The sequence below is a fragment of the Panthera tigris genome, chromosome B1 (genome assembly GCF_018350195.1).
Source record: "Panthera tigris isolate Pti1 chromosome B1, P.tigris_Pti1_mat1.1, whole genome shotgun sequence".
Taxonomy (NCBI): domain Eukaryota; kingdom Metazoa; phylum Chordata; class Mammalia; order Carnivora; family Felidae; genus Panthera; species Panthera tigris.
In genome coordinates, this window is record NC_056663.1 from 121919591 (window position 1) to 121947465 (window position 27875).

General features: G+C 37.7%; 1 protein-coding gene and 1 pseudogene across 2 annotated transcripts in view; one reads left to right on the forward strand and one right to left on the reverse strand.

Annotated features, from left to right (window-relative positions):
* The window catches only part of METAP1 (methionyl aminopeptidase 1), a 58503-nt gene that overhangs the window by 17793 nt on the left and 12835 nt on the right, over window positions 1–27875 (reverse strand). The window contains exons 1-6 of one of the 2 annotated variants that reach the window (XM_042984140.1): window positions 23073–24250; window positions 10892–10943; window positions 3761–3873; window positions 2685–2745; window positions 1436–1527; window positions 213–296 (exon numbers count right to left, since the gene is read on the reverse strand). In XM_042984140.1, the coding sequence (XP_042840074.1) occupies window positions 213–296; window positions 1436–1527; window positions 2685–2745; window positions 3761–3873; window positions 10892–10943; window positions 23073–23114 (444 nt within the window). In that variant the 5' untranslated portion in view covers window positions 23115–24250. Of the gene's footprint in view, window positions 1–212; window positions 297–1435; window positions 1528–2684; window positions 2746–3760; window positions 3874–10891; window positions 10944–23072; window positions 24251–27875 lie in introns of those variants that run through there. The other variant, XM_042984139.1, reaches the window with a different exon arrangement.
* LOC107179535 lies at window positions 7441–7791 on the forward strand (annotated as a pseudogene).

Consider the following 27875-nt stretch of genomic DNA (forward strand, 5'->3'; position numbering starts at 1 on the left):
CACAAACTGCGAGATCATGACCTGAGCCAAAGTCAGACGCTCAACCAACTGAGCCACCCAGGTACCCCTGTTCAATATTTTCTATACTGAAAGAAAGTAAAATTTTGCTTTCAAATTAGCCATTAGAACTTTCAGAATTTCTAATTTTTTAGAAGCCTAAAGCATCTAATAAGGTGAAAAACATTTTCAAAGCATAAAAGTCAAGTTCTTACTAAGTGTACAGCATGATCTATTTCTTCAGTAGTTACACCAGGTTTAATCATGCCAGCAGCAATGTCCAATACTTCCCTAGCAAGCTGTAAAAGAGAAACATTTAATACATTCAAGAAGAAATGAAATAGAAACATAAATCTGTACCCTTTGTACTCAGATTTTGTGAGAAATCTGCAAAATGAATTTCACCCTGAATACTATAATCTTGAATTTTCATTTTAAAGCTATTTGTATTTCTAATGTCCATCAATAAATATGTGTGTAAAAATATGTAAATAAAATCAGGCTAACCAGCTTAATAAGTAAGCATGACTGAGTTCCATGTGAAAATGCATATCCTAAGGAATCTAAACAATAATCAATCGATGGAAGTTAAGTCTTCTCACATTTCTATACTTCCTAGGTACAGCAGTCTCCTGTTATCTGCAGGGGATATGCTCCAAGACCTCCTGGATGCCTGAAACCACAGACAGTTCCAAAACCGACACATACTGTTTTTCCTATACATATAAACCGATGATAAAATTTAATTTATAAATTAAGGAGAGTAAGAAATTGACAACAGTAATAATAAAACAGAACAATTATAACAACATATACTCTCATAAAAGTTCTGTGAATGTGATCTCTCTCTCTCTGAAAATATCTTACTGTACTGTACTCACCCTTGTGATGTGAGATAAAATGCCTACATGAGGAGATGAAGTGAAATGAATGCTGTAGGCTTTGTAATGTGGCATTAGGCTACTACTGACCTTCTGACAATATGTCAGAAAGAAGATCACCTGGGTACAGACCGTGGCTGACTACAGGTAACTGAAACCGTGGAAAGCAAAACCACAGATAAGGGTGGGCCACTGAGTTTCACAATAGAGGCTTTTATTTAACTTTATATAAAACCTCAACTTTGCCCTATGTTACGACGACTCGTGAAAATAAAATGACAAAATATGAAAACTTGGTTCAATTAAAAAAAAAAATACAAGGATCAAAAAATGGACTGCCAACTTGCCATAGTACTTTTCAAAAAGGCTAAGTAGAAAAGAACCGTTGCATAAAATTATATGCTAACAATAGTTTAATGAAAAGTATGACTAGCCATAGTCTTACAATGTGACTGACATTTGCTACCTTTGTAAATCAGCAAATCACTGACTTCATGTCTAGAAACTTCAAGCCCATTTCCATCTATCTTATCTCATGGGGAAAAAATAACTCTTACCCTACATACAAGTCGCATCCCTTCTATGTCTTCAGATGAGAGTAATTTAATTTGAGAAGTACCTTTAAGAGCCTGTTCAGATTCAGACATTCCTGGAAAAGAAAATCAATAAGAAAGCCAAAATGAAGGTAAAAATGTAGTATTTATTAGCATAATGATCTTCCCAATGACATAATAATAGTCAAGTCTCATTGTTTCACACAAGAGTACTCCATAACTTAGGAGGGTCCAAGTCAGATATTTTAAAGAGATATTCTCAACATGAAAAGGAAATTTGCCCCTCACCACCCAAAATAAATAAATAAATAAATAAACTTAAAAAAAAAAAAAAAAAGAGCACCTACAAGTCATTATAAAAAAACTCCTCCTCTAACTGGCAGGAAGCAACTTGTGCTACATATTACCTATCTTCCCCGGGCATCTCACTATCGGTATCTATAAACCAGAGAAGACCACGGAACCCACCTCAGGGGTGGTCAGGGTAGTAACAGGAGGAAGGAACACATGTAAACAGCTTAGCACAATGCCTGACACACAGTCATGAAAAAATACATATCAGTTATAGAATCATCATCATCGTCATCACCACTATTTCTATTACTGCTACAGCCCAGAGTCTTTAGTTAGGCATTCATTCAAGGCCCCCACAATCTATTTTTTATCTAAATAGACACTACATAAAGTAGAGGACACATTAAAATCAAAACAAGTTTTTGGGGCACCCGGGTGGCTCAGTCAATTGAGCGTCTGACTTCGGCTCAGGTCATAATCTCATGGCTCATGGGTTCAAGACCCATGTTGGGCTCTGTCCTGACAGTTCAGAGCCTAGAGCCTGCTTCAGATTTTGTGTCTCCCTCTCTCTCTCCCCCTCCCCTGCTCACACTCTGTCTCTCTGTCTCTCTCTCTCAAAAATAAACATTAAAAAGATTTTTAAAAAAATAAAAAAACAAAAACTAAATAAAATCAAAACAAATTTTTAATCTAAAATTTGATGTAACAACACAAAATACATTATGTTGAATGTAGCCTTTAACAGCTATATCAACAATGTTTTCAGAATTGGGCATATTTCTAAGATGAGGAAAGAATCTTTAACTCTCATAAATGTTCTAGTGTGTCTTGGAAAGACATGTTTACATTTACTGAAAAGCCAGCAATAAAAAATTTCTACAAAAAAGCACTCCTTTCCTTTGCAGTAATTACCAAGCCCACAAATTGAAAAATGTAGAATCGGCACAGCAGAATTTACCTAACGGGTGATCAGCATAATCTGGTCTTTGAATATAACTTGGCACTGGCCTTGTTGGCATCTAAAAACATCAGAGAGATTAGTTAAAACCAATTCAAATCTGAATTAAAATTAAAATTCAATATTCAATATTCAATTCAATTCAATATTGAATAATTAATAATAATTCATTATTAAAATTCAATAACAAAGAAAATAAAAGTAGGGGGAAAACACTAAAGATATAAAAGTTCACTCATAGCATATAAATGGAAAACAAGTTTTAAATGACATCTTAAATATCATATCTATTTCATGAAGACTAAGCTTTACATTCCTAATGTTAACGCCACTCCCTTTCTTAGGATATTTAAGAAATATCCAGCAAGGATTTGAGACGACACACAGACAACATGGTGCCCAAGCAAAATGACAAACCAAAAACAATAATAAAATGTATTGAAGTAAACATATATCACTATGCTCCTGGTCATTATCCCTGAAGGCAGGATTAAAGAGACTTTCTTATGTTTTTGTTATTTGTCCAAATTTTAAAAATTAAAGGTACATTCCTTTTATAAAAAGAAAAACATCAATAAAGAGAATTTAAATATTTGAGGATGGCAGACAGATTTCAACTTAATTCCTATGTTATTAAGATTCTTGAGGTCCACCTGCCAAGAACATAGAAAGAACATAGGAAGGGGTAGGAGTGGCAGAAAAGCCATACGTAAATTAAGGTGGAAATATATTCCACTTTAAAACAAAAAAAGCAAAAAAAAAAAAAAATTGGAAAATAGAAATATACTACCACTGTGCTGGCCAGAAAATATCTACTCTACCTCATTCTTTTTTTAAGATTAAAGAATTTTTAATCCGTTCACCTAAGATGTTTTCTTTTCTCCTTTGTCCAGGACTGTCAATTATCCTAAAATCCAAATAATATATCATAAAAGCTAACGAGCTAGAATGCAAATTTCATCCTGATTATGTGATTCATAATTAGAATGTAAAACACATGTACCATTTCTAGGAAACTGAAAATTCTTAAAATTGGTTTAAAAGAATGCAAAATTTTTATTACCTTATTTACTCACCAGTGGATAATGTGGTCTGAGTTTACCAGTATATCGATAGCCTGCCCACGGATCAGTGTTAATATCACCTTCTAGAGTCCAGGAAGACACTTCTCGCTTGGCCTTTTCATCTTCTGGGAGGTGGATGGATGAGAAAAAGAGAAAGAAATGCTTCAGTGGTCAAGCTACTGAGCACCAGCATACTTTAACCATCACTTGTTTGGAAACCAAGCCACAGAGACCAGGTATAAAAATCTAGCAAACTTCCGCCCTAATCTAAATCACCAAAGCTTCTGCTTCCCTGCTATGTTCATAACCCTATGACTCTTCAAAGATCCAAACGTCTTGGGAGAAAAGGCCCAAGCTAAACATATTCTAAGTTTTTACACGAAATTGAATAGGAATAGCTCCCAGAACTCCCTTTTCAAAAAAAATGCTAAATGTATTCTCTCTACAATGTCAATTTATAGGAAGACCATTTATTGAAATGTAAAATCTAAACCTAGGCAAAACTTCCCAACTGAGAGCAGATATTATAAATGGATTCTGTGCTCTTACTAAAACAACAGAGTCTAAAAAATTCCACAGCAAATTTAAAATAAAAAAATTCCCACTTAGCTGATAAACAGCTTTCAGATCAATATTTCAAAATGCTTTGAAAATTTTATAGTCATCATTTGCCTTTTTTCAGGAGGGGGGTAATAGGATGTAGTGAGAAAGTCAAAGATAAGAGGGGGGAAATATCAATAGAAAATTACTGAAAACTCATTAGAAAAATTAAGAATCACACACACACACACTCACTCATTCCTACTAGCTTAGTCATTAATACATAATGTTATATTTACTGAAATGCACCTAAGAATTCTTTTCACATGGAACAGACCCTCAATGGTGTCTTATGTCCGCACCCTGCCTGCATCTCTTATCCATCAAGTAAAATAAAACTAACCTAAGACTTTAAGGGCATCTGGATGGCTCAGTTGGTTAAGCATCCAACTTTGGCTCAGGTCATGATCTCACAGTTCATGAGTTCAAGCCCCACATCAGGCTCCATGCGGAAAACTCAGAGCCTGGAGCCTGCTTCAGATTCTGTGTCTCCCTCTCTCTCTGCCCCTCCCCTGCTTCTGCTCTGTCTCTCTCTCTCTCAAAAATAAATAAATATTAAAAAAAATTAAAAGAAAAACTAACCTAAGACTTTACACAGCAGGAATTCAATCCCTCCTACACCAAGTATCAACCTATACACTTCCCAACTCACACTGATCTTCTCTTGATTACTGTTATCATTGACTTTAAAAATCAGACTTCAAATAATTTCTGCAGTGTACAAGAAAAATAAAACTGCCCCCCACACACACACACGCTATCTAAAATATGAGACTCACACAATGTTAAGCTAGAAAGGAACAGTGAAATGGGTAAGGGGGTCCAAAGGTACAGACTTCCAGCTATAAGTGCGTGCTAGGGGTGTAAAGTATAGCATGGTGACTACAGCTAACAACAAAAAGACAACTGAGACTAATTTACTCATCAATTTACAGATGAGGAAACTGAGGTGATGTGGCTCACAGGAGCAGAGACGTGGGAATGCTGGTTCTCAGTCCAGAAGCCTCTGCAGAGAGCCCTTCATCAACTTGGGATTGCAAGACTATTGAGGCACAACAGACTAGAATGCAAAAATATAGCCAGTCTTGGGGCACCTGGGTGGCTCAGTTGGTTAAGCGTCTGACGTTGGTTCAGGTCATGATCTCGCGGTTCATGGGTTAGAGTCCCACATGAGGCTCTGTGCTGACAGCTCAGAGCCTGAAGCCCACTTTGGATTCTGTGTCCCCCTCTCTTTCTGCCCCTCCCCCACTTGTGCACTCCCTCTCTCTCTCTCTTTCCCTTGCTCTCCCAGAAATAAAAAAATGAATAACCTTAAAAATATATACATAGCCAGTCTGTTCACATTACTTTGGAAGAAAATTCAACAATAATATTACAAATAAAATAAAATAAAAGAATAAGACTAGAAAATAAGAATAGCAAAGGACGATGCCTGGGTGGCTCAGTTGGTTGAGAGTCAGATTCTTGATTTTGGCTCAGGTAATAATCCCAGGACTGTGGGATCAAAGTCCTATGTTGACTGTATGCTAAGTGTGGAGCTTGCTTGACATTCTCTTTCTCTCTCTCTCTCTCTCTCCCCCTTCCTCCCTCTGCCCCTCTCCCCTGCTCACACTCTCTCATTCTCTTAAAAAAAAAAAAAAAAAAACAGAATAGCAAAGGAAAAGAAAAGCTCTATCATGCTACTGAATTTTAGATCTTTCTCCCCTCTGGAGTTCAAGAAAGCCACTGTGAATGTGAATGTCAACAGGAAAACTGTTTCCCAACCCAAGATAAAAATGGACTGCACTCATTGCCCCTAGGGTCAAATATTACAGAAAACAGTTCAAAATACAGGCCAATTGATGCCTGCTTCAGCTATGAATTGCATCAAGTGCTTCATCTGAAATATGAACTTCCAGAATCATTTTCACCCAAACCCAGACAGAACAGCAATCAAGATGCAGGCTTTCTGGTCTGACACACTCCTGGGGAAGGAGGAGGGAGAAGAAAGGACATAAGATCTTTCAAAGCTTCCTGCTGATCTGCATTCAGACCCTTCCATATCTGTTGTCAAAAGAAAATTAAAAGCAGACCTCCAACAAATATAACTCAAAGCTATCTAAACAAGTAAAGATTGAAATATGGCAATTTCTTTTCTCTATGTAGAATTTACCTAGGGAAATTTACACTTCGAAAGTAAGTTAGTTTACATTTTAGGCCCTCAATTTGAGGACACGTGGGTGGCTCAGGTTATAATCTCACAGTTGGTGAGTTAAAGTCCCACACTGGGTGAGCACAAACCCTGCTTCAGGTGAGCTCCAGCCCTGCTTCACTGCTTCAGGTTAAAAAAAAAAAAAAAAAAAAAACACGAGCCCTGGGTGAGCCCTGCTTCTCTCTCTCTCTCTCTCTCTCTCTCTCTCTCTCTCTCTCTCTCTCTCTCCCTCCCTCTCTCTCTCTCTCTTTCTCTCATAATAAAGAAAGAAAGAAAGAGAAAGAAAGAAAGAATGAATGAATGAATGAATGAATCAATTTGATCTCAGCCTTAAATCCTACAAACATTAACAGACACCTAGTAAGTATGAATCGTACGGGAGTTTTGTAACAAAATTACATACTAATTGGTCTCTGTCAAAAGAATGAAAGCACAGGACAGTGTAAATAAAGATCTGTAAATAAAGCTGTCTTTGAAACATCATAATGCAAAAGGGCCAGGTACACTGCAGGCAGTGTCGAAGAGTACTTGATATGTGCAAGGTCTGGCCCAAAGTACATCATACCCACCAGGCCTCATTCTTTAAACAGTTCTGTGCAGGCTGTGTCTTCCAGCCAGCTGATAACAAAGAACTACATGTGTCTTACATATGCCTGGAACAGGACTTTCTAATCACAATCCTGACTCCGTTCTTCCAGAGATGATTATTAAATAATTGCTGAGCATTTACTAGGCATTGTACATATGCTAAGCACTTTATATGGATCTAATCATTTAATTCTCACAACAAACCTATAATTTCAGCATTTTGGAGATAAGGCTTAAAAGTAATCCATGCTCGAGTGTGAAGGACTCCACGAACCCCGTTTGGAGGCATCTTTGAGCTCGCCAAGCAAGCATGATGGGCAAAGCTCACCCTCCCAAGTTGAAAAAATTTATGGACAAGAAATTATCATTGAAATTAAATGGTGACAGACATGTCCAAGGAATACTGCGGGGGTTCGATCCCTTTATGAATCTTGTGATAGATGAATGTGTGGAGACGGCAACTAGTGGGAACAGAACAATATTGGAATGGTGGTAATTCGAGGAAATAGTGTCATCATGTTAGAAGCCTTGGAACGAGTATAAACAATGGGTGTGTTCACCAGAAGAAACCAACTGCCCTCACATGTCCCCTCCACAGCACCTGTTTTACTACAATATAAAAATCAGGTCACGCATTTTCATATTGAACTTTTTTGTTAAATAAACTTCTTTAATAGTCAAAAAACAAAAAAAACAAAAACAAAACAAAAAAAAAGTAATCCGTGCTCACAAAGCTTGGTGGAAGTAGTTCTCTGAATTATCACATAACACCTTCTCTCTGCAATCCAAAAATCAAGCTTGCTAGTTTCGAGGAGTAGAGGAAGAGAATAAATAGTGTAAAGTTTTTTGTTTTTTAAATAGAGTTTTCATATCATATTTCTGGCTATTCAAGAGATACCTGTAAAACATTCCTACCTTTTACTCTAGGCAAAGGTGACAAACACACTGAATGTATCACTAATAAAGTAAAAACAATGATAATCTAAAACATACTATATTATTATTAAGATGTAAAGTGCTACAACTTTTATAGGTCAGACTAAAAGCCAATGCTACTGCATACATTCTGACAGGAGATACACATTGGACACTGTGTACCCAAGCCAGCATGTCAGCATTACATGCCTTTTTTTTTTAATGTTTACTTATTTTTGAGAGACAGAGAGCAAGTGGGGGAGGGGCAGAGAGAGAAGGAGACAGAATCTGAAGCAGACTCCAGGCTCTGAGCTGTCAGCACAGAGACTGTCGTGGGGCTGGAACCCATAAATTCTGAGCTGAAGTCAGACACTTCACCGAATGAGCCACCCAGGCACCCCTTTAAGGGCTTTGCAATCTAAGTGATCGTCTTCACTAGGACACATAAAAAATAAATACTCCATTGACTCATTTCTTTAACTGACACTTGAAATTTTCCTAAGGTCTTATTAGCTTCTGCAATCAAAACAACTCCAGGTCCAGATGGCTTCACTGGTAAATTCTACCAAATATTTACAGAAGAAATAATACCAGTTCTACACAATCTCTTCTAGAAAAGAGGAGGGAACATCTCCCATTTTATGAGTCTGGGATTACTCTGATGCCAAAACTAGGCAAAAATATTAACAGCAAATGTCAGACCAATATCTGCACCAACATAAATATAAATCAGGCCTCCTTAATTAGAGATCAGTACACATTACAGTTAAAAAAAAAGAAAAGAAAAGAAGGGCACCTGGTGGCTCAGTTGGTTAAGCATCTGACTTGGACTCAGGTCATGATCTCACAGTTTATGAGTTTGAGCCTCGCGTCGAGCTCTGTGCTGACAGCTCAGAGCTTGGAGCCTGCCTCAGATGCTGTGTCTCCCTCTCTGCCTCTTCCCCAGTCATTCTCCCCCACCCTCAAAAATAAAATAAACATGAAAAAAAAATTTTTTTGAAGAAAAGAAAAGTTACTGCTTCCTATGTTAGCTCATTATTATTTCTTTGAACACGGTGTAATCTGTAATATGCTTGGCTCCTTGCCAGTCCAACATTCTTTTCCCCCGATCCCTTTTCCAGCTATTCCTCTTCGCCCTGGATGTTAACCTTCCCCTACACCATTCCCTCCTCCAGAATAGTCATCCTCAATGGTATAGTCAGGGTCAATTTAATAGTGTGTAAAAGACACAGGGCTGGCCAGCCGAGAGCTGTCTCCATCCAACAGCATAACATAGCCCAAAGGGATCAAGAATAGTGCTCACCCCTAAGAAAATCCATCTCCAAAAAATCCAGGAGGGCACCATTTAAAAGAAGGCACCATGTGTAAACACCAGAGCTATAAGTAAAACGCAAACGGTCTCAGTCCAAGGCAGTAATAATTATGTTCTTTTTACTTAGGGAACATGAGCTATTTAATTCTCTTGGAGTGTAGGTCATAATAGCCCTTATTTCCTGTAGGAATCCAATATTAACGAAACACACACACTTCAACAAGTTAACATATGCATGGGGTAGAGACCCATTCTCAGCTTTTTTACTAACATACTGTTTCACCTCAACCTTTCCCTTCCCTATGCTTTAACTTCCTGGATATAAAATGTTAATAACTGGCTCAAAAGAGCTCTAACAGTATCTAACACATCAGACATACAATACTTAATGTGTGACTTAAGTTACATATTAAATAAAAGTAAATGGCATTTTTAAACCAACCTCTATACTGTACTTTGATCTGAAGTAACAAACCCTGTCATTTATGCTTTCTTAAACTCTTATGTATTCATAATCGTATTTCCTCATTTCTAACCACAATTCCTCCCACAATAACCTAACATTTCCATTAAATGTAGACTTCACTTATAGAACCACAGAAAATAAGTCTTTTTAAATTTTAATTTCCCTTTCCTTCAAATGGTGGTTGAACCGACCTCAATGAGGTTTTAAGATATAAATATATACATATGTATATACATACATATATGAAATAATCTATCTACTTTATTAAACCAGCAAATTCCTAAAAAATATACAGTTAGATGAATAAAAAATAACAAGAGCATTAAGACGAAACTTAAGATGGATGAAGACTGTCTGCCAAGCGTTCATCCATTAGGATGGCAATGCTTTAAGACCAGAAAGCCCTTGTCAATTTTCAGGTAACTGTTACAAATTGTCTTAAGCCCTTAAGCCAGCCCACTAATGAAATGAATTTACAGGATGAGTAAGTAAGCCAAATCAAGAAAGGGCATGTGAGTTGGCAATAGATCCACGCGGCTGACAGCAATAGCTAAGAAGCAGCTAATCGTTTCACTTTGTTGTGTCTCACAAAGTAACTTTAAAAAGGAAAATTGAGTATCTAGCCGCAAGTAATAAAACATCAAAAAACAAAGTAATAAAATTTTGAAATAGCAATCAAATTGAAACTAAACAAAAACAAGAGGTCTGGCTAAATTTAGAACCCAGACAGCTCATGTGCACCTGCCTACAACACTTCTACAATGGAAAGAGGGTGCCAAAAAATTAGGACATTCTCAGGTACTGCTCAAGAAAAAGCCATCTATCCTAGCAACCATCTCATGTTTTCATGTTACATACAGGATTAACAAAGACAGTACTCAGCCACATTTTATTTGCATGTTTATGCACCACAAAGAATAAAAAATTTTAAAATATGTGCTAATTCTAGAACATATAGGGATTACACGTTCAGAACATTCATATATACACTTTCAGAACTGGAAGACTTCTAGTCTTCTGCAAAAAGCCTCTTCTAAAACGATTAACACAGAGATGTGTAATTTTACTTACTTGCTTTCTTATGCAGTAACTTGTGAGTTGCCCAACTTCCTTTAAAACATTCCTAAAAGAGCAAACATGAAAATTAGTGTCAGACCTTCCTTAATCAGAAACATTTTAAGGAATACTATATGTAAGATACAGTTACTGGAAACTGCAAAAATCTAAATCAGTTGAGTTTACTATATTCAGTATTTAGGAAAGCTTAAGAAATGATATCTATTTAAAAGTTCACTTCAAAAACCATCCTAAACTTGAGAGTACTTCAAATAAGCAAGAAACATCAGCCTATATTATAAATAGTAGTCATAGTCAGGGCGCCTGGGTGGCTCAGTTGGATGACAGTCCGACTTCGGCTCAGGTCATGATCTCACGGTTTGTTAGTTCGAGCCCCGCGTCAGGCTCTGTGCTGACAGCTCAGCCTGGAGCCTGCTTCGGATTCTGTGTCTCCCTCTCTCTCTGCCCCTCTCCCACTCATACCCTGTCTCTCTCTCTCTCTCTCTCAAAAATAAATAAACATTAAAAAAAATAGTCATAGTTATATTTCAATTTTATGTCACCAAATTATTTTTAAGCATTTGAAAAGAACCATGACCCATGTCATACACTGGAGGGATGGGGGGGGTGGGGACACACAAGGAAAATTTTGCAGATTTTTCCATTATTTATAGTTTGATTCCTAGTTAGTTGTAGCCTCATTGTTTTCTACACACTGACAATCCTACACTGTAAGTTCAGTAAGGGAAGGGACATTGTCAAGTTTACCATCACATGTCCAGAGGCAACCGTAGTGGCTGGTACACAGTGGAGATTCAGTGCGTACTTGCTGATTGATCAGAATGGATGAATGATGTGAAAGACTGGACTTTTCACTTAGGAAAAAAGTTCATAGGACATATTTCAGACACCAATAGGAAATACTATATTGGGAAAATGAACTCAAGTAATAAATTGAATTCAAATAATGAACTCAAGTAATAAATCAGAAAAATGAATTCAACCATAGATCTTATTTATGCTTTGATTTTTATAGTATTTCCCTCAAAGAGTTTAAAATCACTCAAACAAATCAGTACAAATACTAAGAGAATTCAGAAACTCCTACAAATGTTTGGACTTTGCAAACATAAAAGAGTAAGTAATGGATAAGGAAAAGCTACGACAAAAGTAGAAAGCCTCCCTAGGACTATGTAGTAATTAAACTACATGACACCAGTGTCGCTAAAGCTACTCTCCCTAAAGGTTGTCCATGGGCTCTGAGGGGTTAGTTTCTCCCTCCAGGGCCAGGATGTTCACTACTTCTCCTTTCCTCTCCTTGTACCCTACACAGCCTGTAACTGTTTGCATTCAGAAAACCCAGGTCAGAGGCACCTGGGTGGCTCAGTCAGTTAAGCATCTAACTTCAGCTCAGGTCATGATCTCAGGGTTCGTGAGTTCAAGCCTCACATCAGGCCCTGTGCTTATGATAGGGAGACTATCCTGGATTACACAAGTAGGCCCTAAATACCATCATCATGAGTATCCTTATAAAAGAGAGGCAAAGAGAGGTTCACCCACACAGGAAAAAAGGTAATATGGCCAGAAGGGTAGAGATTGGAGAAATGTCGTAGAGCCTCTGCAGGGAGCATGGCCCCACCATCACCTTGATTTAGACTCAGTGAAACTGATTTTGGACTTCCACCTCCAGAACTATGAAAGAATACTCTGCTGTTGTTTTATGCCACTATGTGGCAATTTGTTAACAGCAGCCACAGGAAACTAAGACAGTAAATAACAAGACACCAGGGCACAGCAAAAGAATGAATCCAATCCACTACTAATTGAGGGTGAAGGATCAATTACAGTCTTCTTGAAGCTTTTTTTGCTTACATGTACTTATTCATGGGGTCAACTCCCAACTATGCATGGTGATTTTTATTTATGTTTTAAAATGTTTTTATACTTATTTATTTGAGAGAGGGAGAGAGAGAGAGAGAGAGAGAGAGAGAGAGAGAAGGAATGAGCCAGGGAGGGGAAGAGAGACAGGGAGACACAGAACTCAAAGCAGGCTCCAGGCTCTGAGCTGCCAGCACAGTTCGACACCGGGCTCGAACTCACGAACCATGAGATCATGACCTGAGCCAAAGTCGGACACTAACCAACTGAGCCACCCAGGCGCCCCTTTGCATGGTAATTTTTAAATGGGATGAGCAAAGGCACAGGACTTATTTTAAGAAACTTAATTTCAGTCAGCAATTTCAACCTCTTCTTTTCCACCCCTTTCCAAATTATTCATCATCATGGATAAGACTGACAAGAGGGAGGAGACAGATTGGAGTTTCACTTGTTTTTCCCTCCTCCCACCCTAGCTGGTAACAAAGATGTTTATGGCAGTAAGACATTCAGCAAGGAAAAGTTCAGGGACGAGGAAAGAAAGGAGTGAGGCATTCAGGGTGGGTCCTAGAATACCAGTCTAAAAGTCGGCCAGGCCTAGAAGCAAAATCCCACCATGGCTGCATGCTAGGTGCACCAATGTTTTTCTTCAGTTCAAGACCTTGACTCCAATGTTTCCTTAAACCAGACAAACCATCTGCATGCTAAATATGCTTGGTACAATTTTCAATTCATTTTCATTATGCCAGCTTAGAATAAATCAACTGAATGTCTGCTCAATGAGAACAATATATTGCTAAAGTGGCTTACACATCTCCTAGGAACAAATAGAACCACTATTGCAGCACTGCTATAAATAGACTTCCCTGAAAAAAATTAAGGACAGATTCTTGTCCCATCACATACGCCCCCTTCTCCAAAATCCTAAGGTACTCCAATTGTTACGTAAGCACAAGCACAGTTTGTGCCCTCAGCCTGGCTATCCCTCTTCCTGCCATCACTGAAATTAGGACATAAGAAGGCAGAAAACCATCAAAAAATGAGAAGAAAATGTCAAGAACAATACAGAAGAGACTTCTGGACAGAGCAGGGTTATCAAAGGTGACCCTGTAGATACTCTTCAGCTCTACAAGCCTAGGATTCCATCTTACAAGTAATTATGGAAGACATTACAAGTTCTCAAAAGCTTAAAAATGTGACAGTAGAAATGATGATCTCAAAGTTAACCTCTCCCAAAAGCAGACTGAAATGACAAAAAGTTGAAAATAACAAGATGGTATTTGTGAAACAAAGGACTTGCAACCAACAAGTCTGGGGCACCTGGCTGATTCAGTCAGTAGAGCATGCGACTCTACCTCGGGGTTGTAAGTCCGAGCCCCATAATGATGTAGAAAATTACTTACAAATAAAAAAATTTTTTTTAATCTTAAAAAAAAAAACAAGTCTAACATCTGAATAATAAAATTTCAGAAAGAAAAGGGCGAGGAGAAATCAAAGAAACAAAAGTTTTCCATAACTGAAAGACAGGAGTTTCCAGACTGAAAAGACCCCCGAAGAATAAAACGCAACTTGCCCAAGGATACAATATGAAATTTCTCAACACTGAAATAAGATCCAATAAGCTTCCAGAGAAGGGGGGAGAGGGGGGCATAAATATGCAAAAGATTATGAATCCCATGGCAACAGACTTTTCAACACTGGAAGCTGAACGAAAATGGAGAATATAAAAATTCTGAGAAAACAATTTCCAAACTAGAATTCCAAACCCAGCCAAACTGAAAATCAAGTGTCAGGGTATATAACAAGACATTTTCAGAATCTCAAAAATCTACCTCCTGTGCCATCTTTCTCAGGAAGCTATTGGAGGAGACAGTGCATAAAACATGAGAACTAACCAAGAAAGAGGATGATGTGATACAGACAAAAGAGAAGTAAAGGGCGATGCTTGAAGAGGGATATAAGGAGGACTGCTCTGAAGCAAGCCCAGGGAACAAGTTATGGCTGGAGGTCAGAGAGTTCCCAGATAAAACCGATTACATGCCAAATGTATTTAACAGTACTGAGAGGAATTCTATGAAATTGTAGAAGAGTCTGGGAATGAATCAGTAAACGACCAAAGGATACTGTTAAAAGAACGGGAAAGAGGGAGGCCTGGCTGGCTCAGTCGGTGGAGCTGTGACTCTTCATCTCAGAGTTGTGAGTTCCAGCCCCAAGTTGGGGGTAGAGCTTCCTTAGAAAGAAAAAAAAAAAAATGGATAATAGGGGGCACTGGACTGGCTCAGTCAGAAGAACAACATGTGACTCTTCACCTCAGGGCCATGAGTTTGAGCCCCATGTTGAGTGTAGAGACTATAGATAGATAGAATGGGATATAGAGGAAAGCAGGGAGGGGATTTGTAAGTTAGAAACATTTGTCTAGGTATGTGAAATAATTTGAATAACCAACTAAAAAGTTACAAAAAGTTATTTTAATTAATTATGGACATTTTGCCTCCATGATGTTGAGACAGTAAACATAAATCCAATCAAGAAACATCTAAATTACTTTATTGTGAGTTAAGCTTCTATACAAAATATTTTAAAACATATATAGTGCTAAAAAAATCTCTAAAGCTTAAAGTATGAATAAAATCAATATCAATATTTTATCAATAAAATCAAAATCAATATAAAAAATCAATAGGTAACTTTAGAAAGAAAACACAGACTTTTAAAACTAGGAGAAATTTACAATTTTACAGAAGATGAATTCAAGGGGCATATGGGTGGCTCTCTCAGTTAAGTGTCCAACTCTTAATTTTGGTTCAAGTCATGATCTTGCAGTCATGAGATCGAACCCCGCATCAGGCTCTGTGCTGGTAATGGAGCCTGCTTAAAATTCCCTCTCTCCTTCTGCCCTTCCTCTGCTCACGCTCTCTCCTAAAAAAAGAGAGAGACAGAGAGAGAGAGAGAGAGATGAAACCAAGTGATCTCCCACTCAATAGGACTTCTATCACACTGTAATATATGTTACATAAAACTATGAGAGAGATTTTTTAAATGCTATTATATAGATAACCATTTTTCAAATGAATTTTATTTTCTACAATGTAATAATTTAAAATGCTTGCTCACTGCCATATATATATGTCTAGATATTCAAATGTGGTTTAAAATTAAAAAGTAAACATCTTCTATGTCTAATGATACCATCTAGGTTGAATACCCACTGTATCAATTCCTTTAGTGTGATACTTAACTTTTTTTAGATCACTGAATCTTTTGAGAATCTTGGGAAAGCAATCATTCCCCTCCACAGAAAAAAAACAAATCCATGCACATATAAACTCATGCACACAATTCTACTCATTTATTCATATAAATACAGAATGCACATTATGACCAAAGCACTTGCAAGGTGCTAGGCATTCAGCAGTGAACAATATAGGCCTGTTCTAGACAAATATTACATGGCTAATTACACAATTACACAGTTTAAGTCATAAGGGCTAAAAAGAAAAAGTACATGGTGCCATTAAAAGAGGAAGAAGACAAAAGCTAAAGATATAGTCAGGGATCAGATTAGGTTAAGGATTCTGGTCTACTCTAATAACAGAAAGCCATTAAAGAGTTTTAAACCAAGGAATAACCCTGGCATCCCTGATCTCCATCAAACCCAAAATCAAAACCCCTTTTTCTAAATAATAGCTTAAAGAATGGTCTTAAGAACTGGTTTTTAATATAGGCAGTCCTTGCTTTGCATAGCAGTACAGAGCCATAAAAATGACCAGGACAAGCTATAACCATACAAAGAATCTTGTAAGAAATTGTAAGAAATTACAATTGTTCCATGACCTTTAAAATTTTTTGATAAAACATTAAAAAAAACTCTGTCAGTTATAAATATATAGAGAACTGGGGGGTGAAGGAATAAAAGTAACACTTATGTACACTGTAATACTGAGAATTAGAGTGTTTTGTTTCTTTATTTAAAAACTTAGCAAGGGGCGCCTGGCTATCTCAGTTGATCTCAGGTCATAAGTTCGAGCCCTACGCTGAGTGTGCAGAGATTGCTTAAGTAAATAAATAAAATTTTAAAAAATTAAAAAATAAAAACTCATCAAGACTAGTTTGAACAACGTTTAGCCTTCTTCCCACTGATAACTTATGAAACGGAGTGAGCATCTTTTCGTGCTTGGCAAATTATCCCTCTCCTTTCTAGATGTGGAGCAGCTTCCAAATTTTATCCTTTGCACTTTCAAAACCTCTGAGACTTCCTTTAAAGTTTTTGTTGGTTATCGTTTCCCCTGAGACACTGTCATTCTTTTCAGCACAACCAGTTTCCTCATTTGTGTCAACAAGCTGGCCTCACAGAGGTGCTCTGACTACTCGTCTCGAGTTTCTAGAATGGTGAGCTATGCCAACATTCCCATGGTCAGCTACTTTTTCTACAACCCCATTTATGTTCTATTTAGATTTCACTTTCAGCATTATCATTTACCATTTCTTTGCTGCACTTTCATCTTTGTTGACAGATTCCTTCTTTCAATTACATTTGTAAAATATCACAGAAGTTCTCACTGAAAGACAAGAAAGCACCACAACTACAGGCTTTGCTGTCTGTCTGGATGAGAAGTGAATGACGGATGCACAGCGACCAATCACTGACAGGTTTTGAAAGAAGGGAGTGACTGGTCACCAATCAAGATGCACACCTGTGATTTACATAGTGCTCCTAGGACTGAAGAATTAGCCCTCAAGTGTGTACTTTATGTAATTACTCTGTGATGTTAGGAGACTTGGTTTCGTTTAACTAAACTATGGTAACTAAACTCATGCGTATCAAAACTGCAAAGTAAGATCTGCCTTTAGGGGGCACCTGGCTGACTCAGTTGGCAGAACGTGTGACCTGAGTTCAAGCCCCTCATTGTGCAAAGAGCTTACTTAAAAAAACAAAAAAACAAAAAAAATCTGCCTTTATATAGTTGGCACTCTCATACAACCTATTTATAAAACCTTTCTAAATGGGTTAAGTGAACAAAAACGCTTCTGCATCACTCAACATCTTTTTTTACCCTCACAGAAGCTGACACACATTTCCGTAAGTTAAAAAAAATCTCTATCCCAACTGATTCATTTAGAGAACACAGAAGTTTACATACCAATTTTAATGGGGGCAGGAGGGAGGGGTACGTACCAATCTGAACAAGAAAGGTTAGGGGAAGAACTATCAGAGAGGAGAGGTAAAAGAAGCATTTAAAATGTTGCCAAAAATTTAGTATATTCACCTAATTTTTTAATACTAAAAAAAATACTGCCTACTTATTACTAAGGATAATTCATAATTCATAAAGGGTTTCTAAGTAGGGACAACTCAAAACCCACAAGGCTTTCTAAAACATTCCTTTTCAAAACTAAGGTTAGGGCAGTGGCTAAAATCATGGACTTTGAAATCAGACAGACTTGTATCCTAGCTTGGTCACTTATTAAGCTGTGATACTGGAGAAAAAAAAAAAAATCTTAGTATCTCTTCAGTTCCACTTTCCTCAACTGTTATGTTGGGAAAACAATTAGGTTAAATGTGTGGCCAATAAGTGTTCAATTCTAATTGTCATCCATTTTACTTTTTCAAGCAATTTAAATTTTAACGTTGAAAAGATGAGGGGCGCCTGGGTGGCGCAGTCAGTTGAGCGTCCGACTTCAGCCAGGTCACGATCTCGCGGTCCGTGAGTTCGAGCCCCGCGTCAGGCTCTGGGCTGATGGCTCGGAGCCTGGAGCCTGTTTCCGATTCTGTGTCTCCCTCTCTCTCTGCCCCTCCCCCGTTCATGCTCTGTCTCTCTCTCTGTCCCAAAAATAAATAAAAAACGTTGAAAAACAAAATTTAAAAAAAAAAAAAAAAGAAAAGATGATGCACCTACATATCTATCTTTAACATGTTGTCAACCCTGGCCCAAATTCCTGGCTTGTGAAAACTGATGGCAATTAGGCAGCTATTGCTTACTGTGAGCTTTGTATCTGACTAGCATCACTACTGCCCACAGAAGCTGCACAGTGGGGAAGAGGATGCAACCCAAAGTTCAAACTTACTCCTAACACGCAGACCATCAGAGAACCCAGCCTACTGGCTCAAGGCGTCTGAGTACAACCTGGGACCAATCTCTGGCAGAATACTAAGCTATGCAACCCTTAGAAAGCCAGGCCACGAAGACAGAGTGCTCCAGGAGAAATCCTCTAATTTTGGTTCAAGAATCAGAGTTCGTGAGTTTGAGCCCCGCGTCAGGCTCTGTGCTGATGGCTCAGAGCCTGGAGCCTGCTTCAGATTCTGTGTCTCCCTCTCTCTCTGCTCCTCCCCTGATCATACGCTGTCTCTCTCTCTCTCAAAAATAAATAAAGATTAAAAAAAAAAATCAGGACAGGGAACTCCTAATGCTCAAAGAGCATGGGTATCCACCTTCTCTCTCTTCTATCCTCCCACACCCCAGACCCCAAAGTGATCCTGAGGTGGCCATCTACTACATGAGTTTGTAGGAGCCAAAGTTCTGACGAAGGGGCATTTTCCTTCCCTGATCAGTGCAGAGAGGGTGGGATTAAACCCTACTGCCTTTTTTTTTTTTTTTTTTTTTTTTTTTGCCTCTGCCCTCTCGCCATTTGGCCACAGATACAGGCACAGTCATGAAGTGTGCAGCAAAGCAGGTAACTAAACCGCAGCTTACTGGCCAGAAGACCAAAAAAGAGAATTCCCAAAGAACCAGAAAGTACCTGCAAGTTGTTCCAGAAAGGGAACTTACGGAAAGTTGTCCATATACAATAAACTGATGCTTGTGAGAAAAGAACTAATCGAAAATCCATCATCCAAGTCTCAGACCAAGCACTGGGTCAGAAGGCAGGTAAGAACTCATAGCCTGAATCTAACTAGATTAATAGCCTGCTAAAACAAAAATATCAACATTCTCCATAGGATCTAAACAAGACTCAAGATCTCATAATATTCAAAATCTCCAGGATACAATCTAAAATTATTTGACATATATTGGGGTGCTTGGGTGGTTCAGTCAGTTAAGCATCTGACTCTTGATTTCAGCTCAGGTCATGACCTCTTGGTTTATGGGTTCGAGCCCCACATCAGGCTCTGTGCTGACAGTGCAGAGTCTGCTTGAGATTCTCTCTCTACCCCCATTCATTCACTTTGTCTTTCTCTCAAAATAAATTTTGAAAACTTTTTTTAAAAACTATTTGACATAGGGGCACCTGGGTGGCTCAGTGGGCTGAGCGTCTGACTTCAGCTCAGGTCATGATCTCAAGGCCTGTGGGCTCGAGCCCCGGGTCAGGCTCTGTGCTGACAGCTCAGAGCCTGGAGCCTCCTTCCGATCCTGTGTCTCCCTCTCTCTCTCTGCCCCTCCCCACTCACACTCTGTCTATCCTTCAAAAATAAACATTAAAAAAAAAATTTTTTTTTTAATTCAACAAGGCACGAAAAATGAATATAAAAGGCATACAGACAGGGAAGGCAGGAAGAGGGAGAGAGAGAGGGAGAGAGAGGAGAGAGAGAGATAGAGGGAGAGGGAGAAAGAGGGAGAGAGAAGGAGAGAGAAGGAGAGAGAGGGAGGGAGAGAGAGAGGAAGGAAGGAGGGAAGGAAGGATCCTCTTTCAAAGATGACATAATTATCTATATAAAAATACAGCAGCACCTGGGTGGCTCAGTTGGTTGAGCGTCCAGCTCTTGATTTTGGCTCAACACTAAGCATGAAGGCTGCTTAAGATATTCTCTCTCTCTCTCTCTCTCTCTCTCCCCCCCGCTCCTCTCTTCTCTCCTTCTGCCCCTCTCCCCCAGCTCAGGCTCTTTCTCTCTCAAATAAAAAAAAAAAAATACAAATAAATAAAAAAAATTAGAAATACAAAGGAAAAAACTCCCAGAAGTAAAATATCAGGGTTACAAATACAGAGTCAACACACAAAAACCCACTGTATTTCTATATACTGGCAGTATATAACTGGAAAATGACACAAGAGCAATACCATTAAAAACCACTCCTCCCAAAATTAAATAATATAAAAGTAACAAAACATGAACAGCAGCTATAGGCTGAAAACTAGTTAATAATAAGAGATCAAATATGACCTAAATAAGTAGAGAGGTATCTTGTATGCACAGAGTGGAAAACTCAACATCTGAAAGATGTCAATTCTCCCCAAATTCATTTATAAGTTTTAAGCAATTCCAATCAGGATTTTTCTTTTAGACATAAAAAAGTACAATTCTAAAATTTATATAAAAATGCAAACAAACTAGAATTGCTCAAACAATTTTGAAAAAGGAGAAAAGAATTGGAGGACTCTTACACTTTTTCTCACATTCAGGAAATAATTTTTCTATTTCTACTCTAAAAATATTAGAGACTCATGATGAAACCTATGAAATTCATTTTCAGCATCCATAGAAGCAATTTTTTGTATTTGATGTAATGATTTGATGTATTACTATATTAATAGCTTTTCCTATTATTTCATGATTTCTAACTCCCTGAAATAAACTAGCTGACTATGGCAGATTATTCCTTTTTATACTGCACAATACAACTTCACAGTATTTGTTTTGCAAAGTTGTGGGCATTTTAAGTCTCTCAGTATGCATTGTTGGTATTTCTTAATTCAGGGTTTTCCTGCTGCCCTGTCTTCCCTTTCCTGTCTAACTACCATTTCAATATTAATACCAACCCTTATTATTACTGGTCAACAGGTAATAGGGAAGCTGTCATAACTTCTCTGCTTCAGAGTCTTGTCTCAAAAATACAAATTCCTGCCATCTTAATGAATAGAAAGGACCAGGTGGCAAAAATCTAGAGGAAGGTTTCTGTCAAGCTGAGTTAGGAGGATCACTGTCCATTAGAGATAAAGGCCTGTCAAGCCTCCAGTCAACATTTGTTGATTGGAACTACCATTTGTTGAGAGCCTTTTTTGTGTGTGTGACAGGCACCTTACATGCATTATCTCACTCAGACCTCACACTTATCCTAGGAATCGGATATTAAGATTCCCATTTTACAGATGGGGAAACTAAAACAGGAAAGGGTTAAATAACTTGAACCAGCTCAAACAGGTGTTGGGTTTTCAGGTTCCGAGGTCCACTCTTTCTATGCAGCTACAAAGCTCACAGGGCAGGGCTCTGAAGAAGCGACAGCTCAGTAACGGGGAAATAAGATGGGGCACCTGAATGGCTCAGTTGGTTAAGCAACTGACTCTTAATTTCCACTCAGGTCATGATCTCGAGGTTCATGAGTTCGAGACCCTCGTCGGACCTGGCACTGACCTCGCAAAGCCTGCTTGGGATCCTCTCTCTGCCCCTCCCACCACTCGAACATGCGCACTCACTCTCTCTTGCTCTCTCTCTCAAAATAAACATTAAAAAAAAAAGAGCTCTCTGAGACAGGAGCAGGGAGCTGGTGCCACTCCCACCTGTGCCCAACTCTAAATGTATCTTTCAAAGCAATTAAGCTTAAATAATCAGATGCCCTCCTCTGCTCCATTCAAACCTTACCTTTCTTCAAGAGTACAGAAGATAATAATAACTGATTTTAAATACCATGTGTCCCTCAGTGGGAACTGACATTTCTAACTGCCTCTACAATTCACTTAATAATCTATTCCACTGTGATCTGTACCACTGATTTGATTCTGAGGTAAACTTTGAATAAACTAAAAGCAGCATAAATTTTTTAAAGGGATCATATTTCAAAATCCTTCTCCATCCTCACTTCATGGTGGGCAAAGTAAAACAACCCAAAATAATATATAAAGATCAACATTTAAAATACCCCTTAAGCATTCATGGAAAATTATTTTTTCATATCTGTTTTAAAAAGTCACAAGCTATGCAGTAATTACCAAGATTTAAAAATAATCATGCTTGACTCTGCTTCAGCAAAGAACACTTACAACAAGAACATACTCCTGGAAAAACACAACACGTTTTACATTTTTCAGACTACTTGGTATTCTAAAGAAGCTTATGATGCACTGGAGATCAACTCTGTCCCACATCGATTTTTCTCCCAACTGTATTTTCAATGTAGCCATCATCAACTAACATTTTGAAATTTCACACATTCACTGAAAAGTAGCTCTCCACCAAATAGCCTTCTACTTTCCTCAAAGGATTTCAGAGTGCTTTATATTTAGTTGATGAAACTTACATCAAATCCCAATTTTTTAATAAGAGGACTAATAGGATTATTCTCATTAAATAAACTGGGGAACTATCTCATGAAACAGCTTAATTAGCTAAAGGCTTGTATTTCAAGATATCTGAAGATTCAAGAAAATATTCCTAAGAAACACCTCTCACCTGTATAAGTGCACCCACCTTCCCCTTACTTGCTGAGGCCATGAAGCAACCTGGTCATGACCTTCAAAAATCACTGAGGACGTCAAGAACATTCTCACATCTCCTAGTAACTCTTGATGACTGAACAGTGTTCCTTCCCTAAACCACAATCTCCCTCTTTCTCTTCTCCCATTCATTATCAGCCAAGGACCACCCAAAGCCCCGAGTGACTGCCCATTTCCTAAAAAACCAACCTCTGAATGCTTAAGTTGGCAATCTTTCCCTGCTCATCTCTGAGAAATGTACCAATGACCTAATTAAAACTAGACTTAAAGTTCCCCAAACACACGTCCCTTTCCTTTGCACAACCTGGTCTATGTGCTCCTGACACTCACCTTTACATCTGAGTTCTCAGAAGCCTTACCTATCCCTTCAGGTCTATTTCAAATGCTACCTTCCCTATATAAATGTCCACCACACCCCACCCCACCGCCAAGCCTAACAGGTCACCTGTACTTTTTTGGTGCTTGTTTGAGAGCACTTTGTCTCACTGCTTTAGTCTCCACCTATTTAACAGCACCAAAGCACTGTGTATTGATTACCTCTTATAACTAGTTGTGTAAACCTTTAGTTTTCACCCCAAGAGAACGTATTTTTTCTTTAGCACCAGCAAAAGTCTACCAGTTTTAGGAGCTGCTATGAGAGAGTATGGTTCTTAATCCTGGCTACATAAAAGAAACACCTGGAAAGCTTTTCTTTTCTGAGGATAGGCTACATAGGGGATTCTTATTTATTTCCAGGATTGTGAATCTCTGGAGAGCAATAAAGTACCAACAGAATTAAGAGACCTGTGTTTTCATTTCACTGCTAGAACAAGTCTTTTCCTATTTTATTCTTCTTATCTAGTTAATCCCAATATCCCCACCCTATTTAGGCTCTACTGACATGTCAAATTACCAAAACAGCTTCCCAAATGGTATCCCTACCAGAACCCTCTCCTCTCTCCAATCTTTTCTGATTCCAAACCACAAACCATCCTACAAGTAGTTGCTAGAATTAACATTAAATGGTTTTCCTAATGTGAACACCTACCTACTCCTGCCTCCTTAAGAACCTGTATTATCTTGTTCTTTTCTGCCCTCTCAAAACTAAAATCAATTCATGTTGATAAGGGTCTGAGTAAACAGACACACCATTCAGTGTTAATGATCTTGAATGATCAACTGATACCAAGAAGGCTCCATGTATCAAATATAACATGTATATAAATATACAACACATATATATATTCCCACACAGAAAAATACCATTTGAGCCAGTAATTCCACTTCCCTCCAAAAAATTTATATATTTAAGTATAATTGATATACAGTTATATTAGTTTCAGGTGAACAACAAACTGATGCAACAATTCTATACATTACTCAGTGCTCATCATAATATCCACTTCCAAAAATTTAGCCAAGGAAAATAACCTGACAAACAAGCAAACATGCAATTTAAGGCTCACTGCAGTATTGTTTATAATTGTGAAAAGCTAAAGAGAGTTTAGATATCCATCAATATAATATGGTTTAAATTCTGATTCAACCATGCAAATAAATCCTACATCATTATTAAAAGTAATGAAAATAACCTTACTTACAAGCATACAAAGAATTCTACAATGTTTTAGTGTTAAAAAAAAAAAAGTAAATTAGAAGGAAAACTGGAAAAATCCACAAATGTGTGGAAATTAAACAATGTACTCTCCTTTTTTAATGTTTTTAATTTTGAGAGACAGAGCATGAGTGGGGCAGGGGCAGAAAGAGAGGGAGACAGAGCATCCAAAGCAGACTCCACGCTGAGAGCAGCTAGCCCAATGTGGGCAGAACCCTCAAACCGCAGGATCATGACCTGAGCCAAAGTTGGACACTCAACCAACTGAACCATCCAGGCACCCCTAAACAATGTGCTCTTAAACAATCAATGGATCAAAGAGAATGACACAAAGAAAATTACCAAATACCTTGAGACAAATGAGAACAAAACACAACATACCAAAATTTATGGGATGCAGGATAAGTGAAGTTTATAGCTATAAATTCATACATTAAAAAGGAAAAAAGATCTCAAATTAATAACACTAACTTTACACCTCAGGGAACTTTAAAAAAGAACATACCTAATCTAAAGCTAGCAGAAGAAAGGAAATGATAAAGATTACAACAGATTAATAAAAGATAAAAAACAATGGTGGGGGGTAAGAATGAACACAACTAAGAGTGGAATATTTTTTAAAAGATCAACAAAATTGACAAACCCTTAGCTACTTAGAAAAAAAGAGAGAAAACTCAACTAACAATAAAGAGGGTAAATTCTCAGTGCGTTCATTCTACAAAGCCAGTGATATCCTGATACCAAAGCCAGACAAAAGACACAACAACAAATCTACAAACCAATATCCCTGATTAATATTGATGCAGGGGCGCCTGGGTGGCTCAATCAGTTGAGCATCCGACTTCGGCTCAGGTCACGATCTCACGACTCCTGAGTTCAAGCCCCACATCGGGCTCTGCGCTGAGAAGCCTGCTTCTCTCTGCCCCCAACCTACTCACATTCTGTCTCTGTCTCTCTCAAAAATAAACAAAAAACATTTAAAAAAATAAAAATAAAAATAAATATATTGATGCAAAAATCCTCAACAAAACATTAGCAAACCAAATCCAACAACACATTTAAAAAATTATACACCATGATGACATGGGTTCCTGGAATGCAAGGATGGTTCAACACACACAAAGTCAACTGATCAGTATATAAAATTCAACACTACATTAACAGAATGAAGGACAAAAATCAAAGTCATTATCAATTGATGCAGGAAAAACATTTGACAAGAGTCAACACGCTTTCAATGATAAAAACACTTAAGTTAGGAACAGAAGAAACTAACCTCAACATAATAAAAGCCAACAGCTAACATAACAGTCAATGGAAAAAGGGTGAAAGCTTTTCCTTTAAGACCAGAAATAACTCAAGGATGCCCACTCTCACCACTGCTATTCAACACAGTATTGGAATTCTTAGCCAGAGCAATTAAGCAAGAAAGAGAAATAAAGGGCTTCCAACTAGAAAGGAAAAGCAAAATTATCTTAGTTCACAGATGACATAATCTTATATGTAGAAAACTTCTTAAAGATTCTAAAGTGAAAAACTATTAGAACTAATACGCAAAATCAGTAAAGTTGAAGGATACAAAATCAACATGCAACAATGTTTCTATACACTAACAGTGAATAATCTGAAAAGGAAATTAACAACTCCATTTATAACATCAAAAAGAATAAAATACCTAGAAATAAATCTAACAAGGCAAGGGACTTATACACAGAAAATTACAAAACAGTGCTGAAATTAAAGGCACATACAAATGGAAAGCAGTCCTGTTTGTGGATTGAAAGACTTAATACTGTTAAGATGTCAGTACTACCCAAAGCAATCTACAGATTCAACAAAATCACTATTAAAATCTCAAAAACTTATTTTGCAGAAATGAAGAGTCGTCCTAACATTCATATGGAATCTAAAGGGACCCCAAACAACCAAAACAATTAGTTTTAAAAAGAACCAACTCAGAAGACTGACACTTCTACAAAGTGTCATACTACATGCTACATACATACAGCATACTACAAAGCTACAATAATCAAAACAGTATGATACTGCCATTAAGACAAATATAGAGACAACTGGAATAGAATGGAGTCCAGAAATAAACCCCCAGATATATAGTTAAATGACCTTATTAGAGTACCAACACCACTCAATATGGAAAGGACAGTCCCTTCAATAAATGGTGTTAGGAAAACTAGAGATCCACATGCAAAAGATGAAGTTGGACCCTTATCTTACACCATATATAAAAATTAACTCAAAATTGGTTAAAGAAGTAAACATAAGGCCCAAAACCATAAAACTCAGGGGAAAAGCTTCATGACATTAGATACAATGATTTCTTGCATGTGACACCAAAAAGAAAAGGCAACACAAGCAAAAATAAAGTGGGACTACATCAAACATTAAGACTTTTGCTCATCAAAGGACACAATCAAAGGTGAAGAGGCAACCTATGGAATGGTAAAAAAAGATATGCAAATCATGTATCTGATAAGGGGTGAATATCCAGAATATACAAAGACTCCTACAACCCAACTAGAAAAAAATCACATAACCTGATTTAAAAAATGGGCAAAGGACTTCAACAGACATTTCTCCAACAATGATTTGAAAAAAATAAATAAAAAGGCCAATAAGCATCTGAAAAGATGCTCAATATCACTAGTCATCAGAGAAATATAAATCAAAACCCAATGACATATCATCTCACACCCACTAGGATAAGCTACTATCAAAAAAACCTGAAAATACTGGCAGGGATTTGGAGAAGCTGGGATGTTTGTGTACTGTTGGTGGAACTGTAAACTACTATGTAAACCATACTGGGATAATGTAGCTGCTATAGAAAACAGTATGATGGTTCCTCAAAAAATGAACATATAACTAGTTAAAGATCCAGCAATGCCTCTTCGGAATATATATCCAAAAGAATTGAAAGCAGGGTCAAAGAGACATTTGGACAGCACATTCATCAGCAGCACTGTTCTCAATAGCCAAGAGATGGGAGCAACCCATATGTCTACCAAAGGATGAACAGACAAACAAAATGTGGTACATACACACAATGGAACACTCTGCAGCCATAAAAAGGAACTAAATCCTGTCACTTGCTACACCATGGATGAACCTTAAGGACACTATGTTAAGTGAAATAAGCCAGTCACA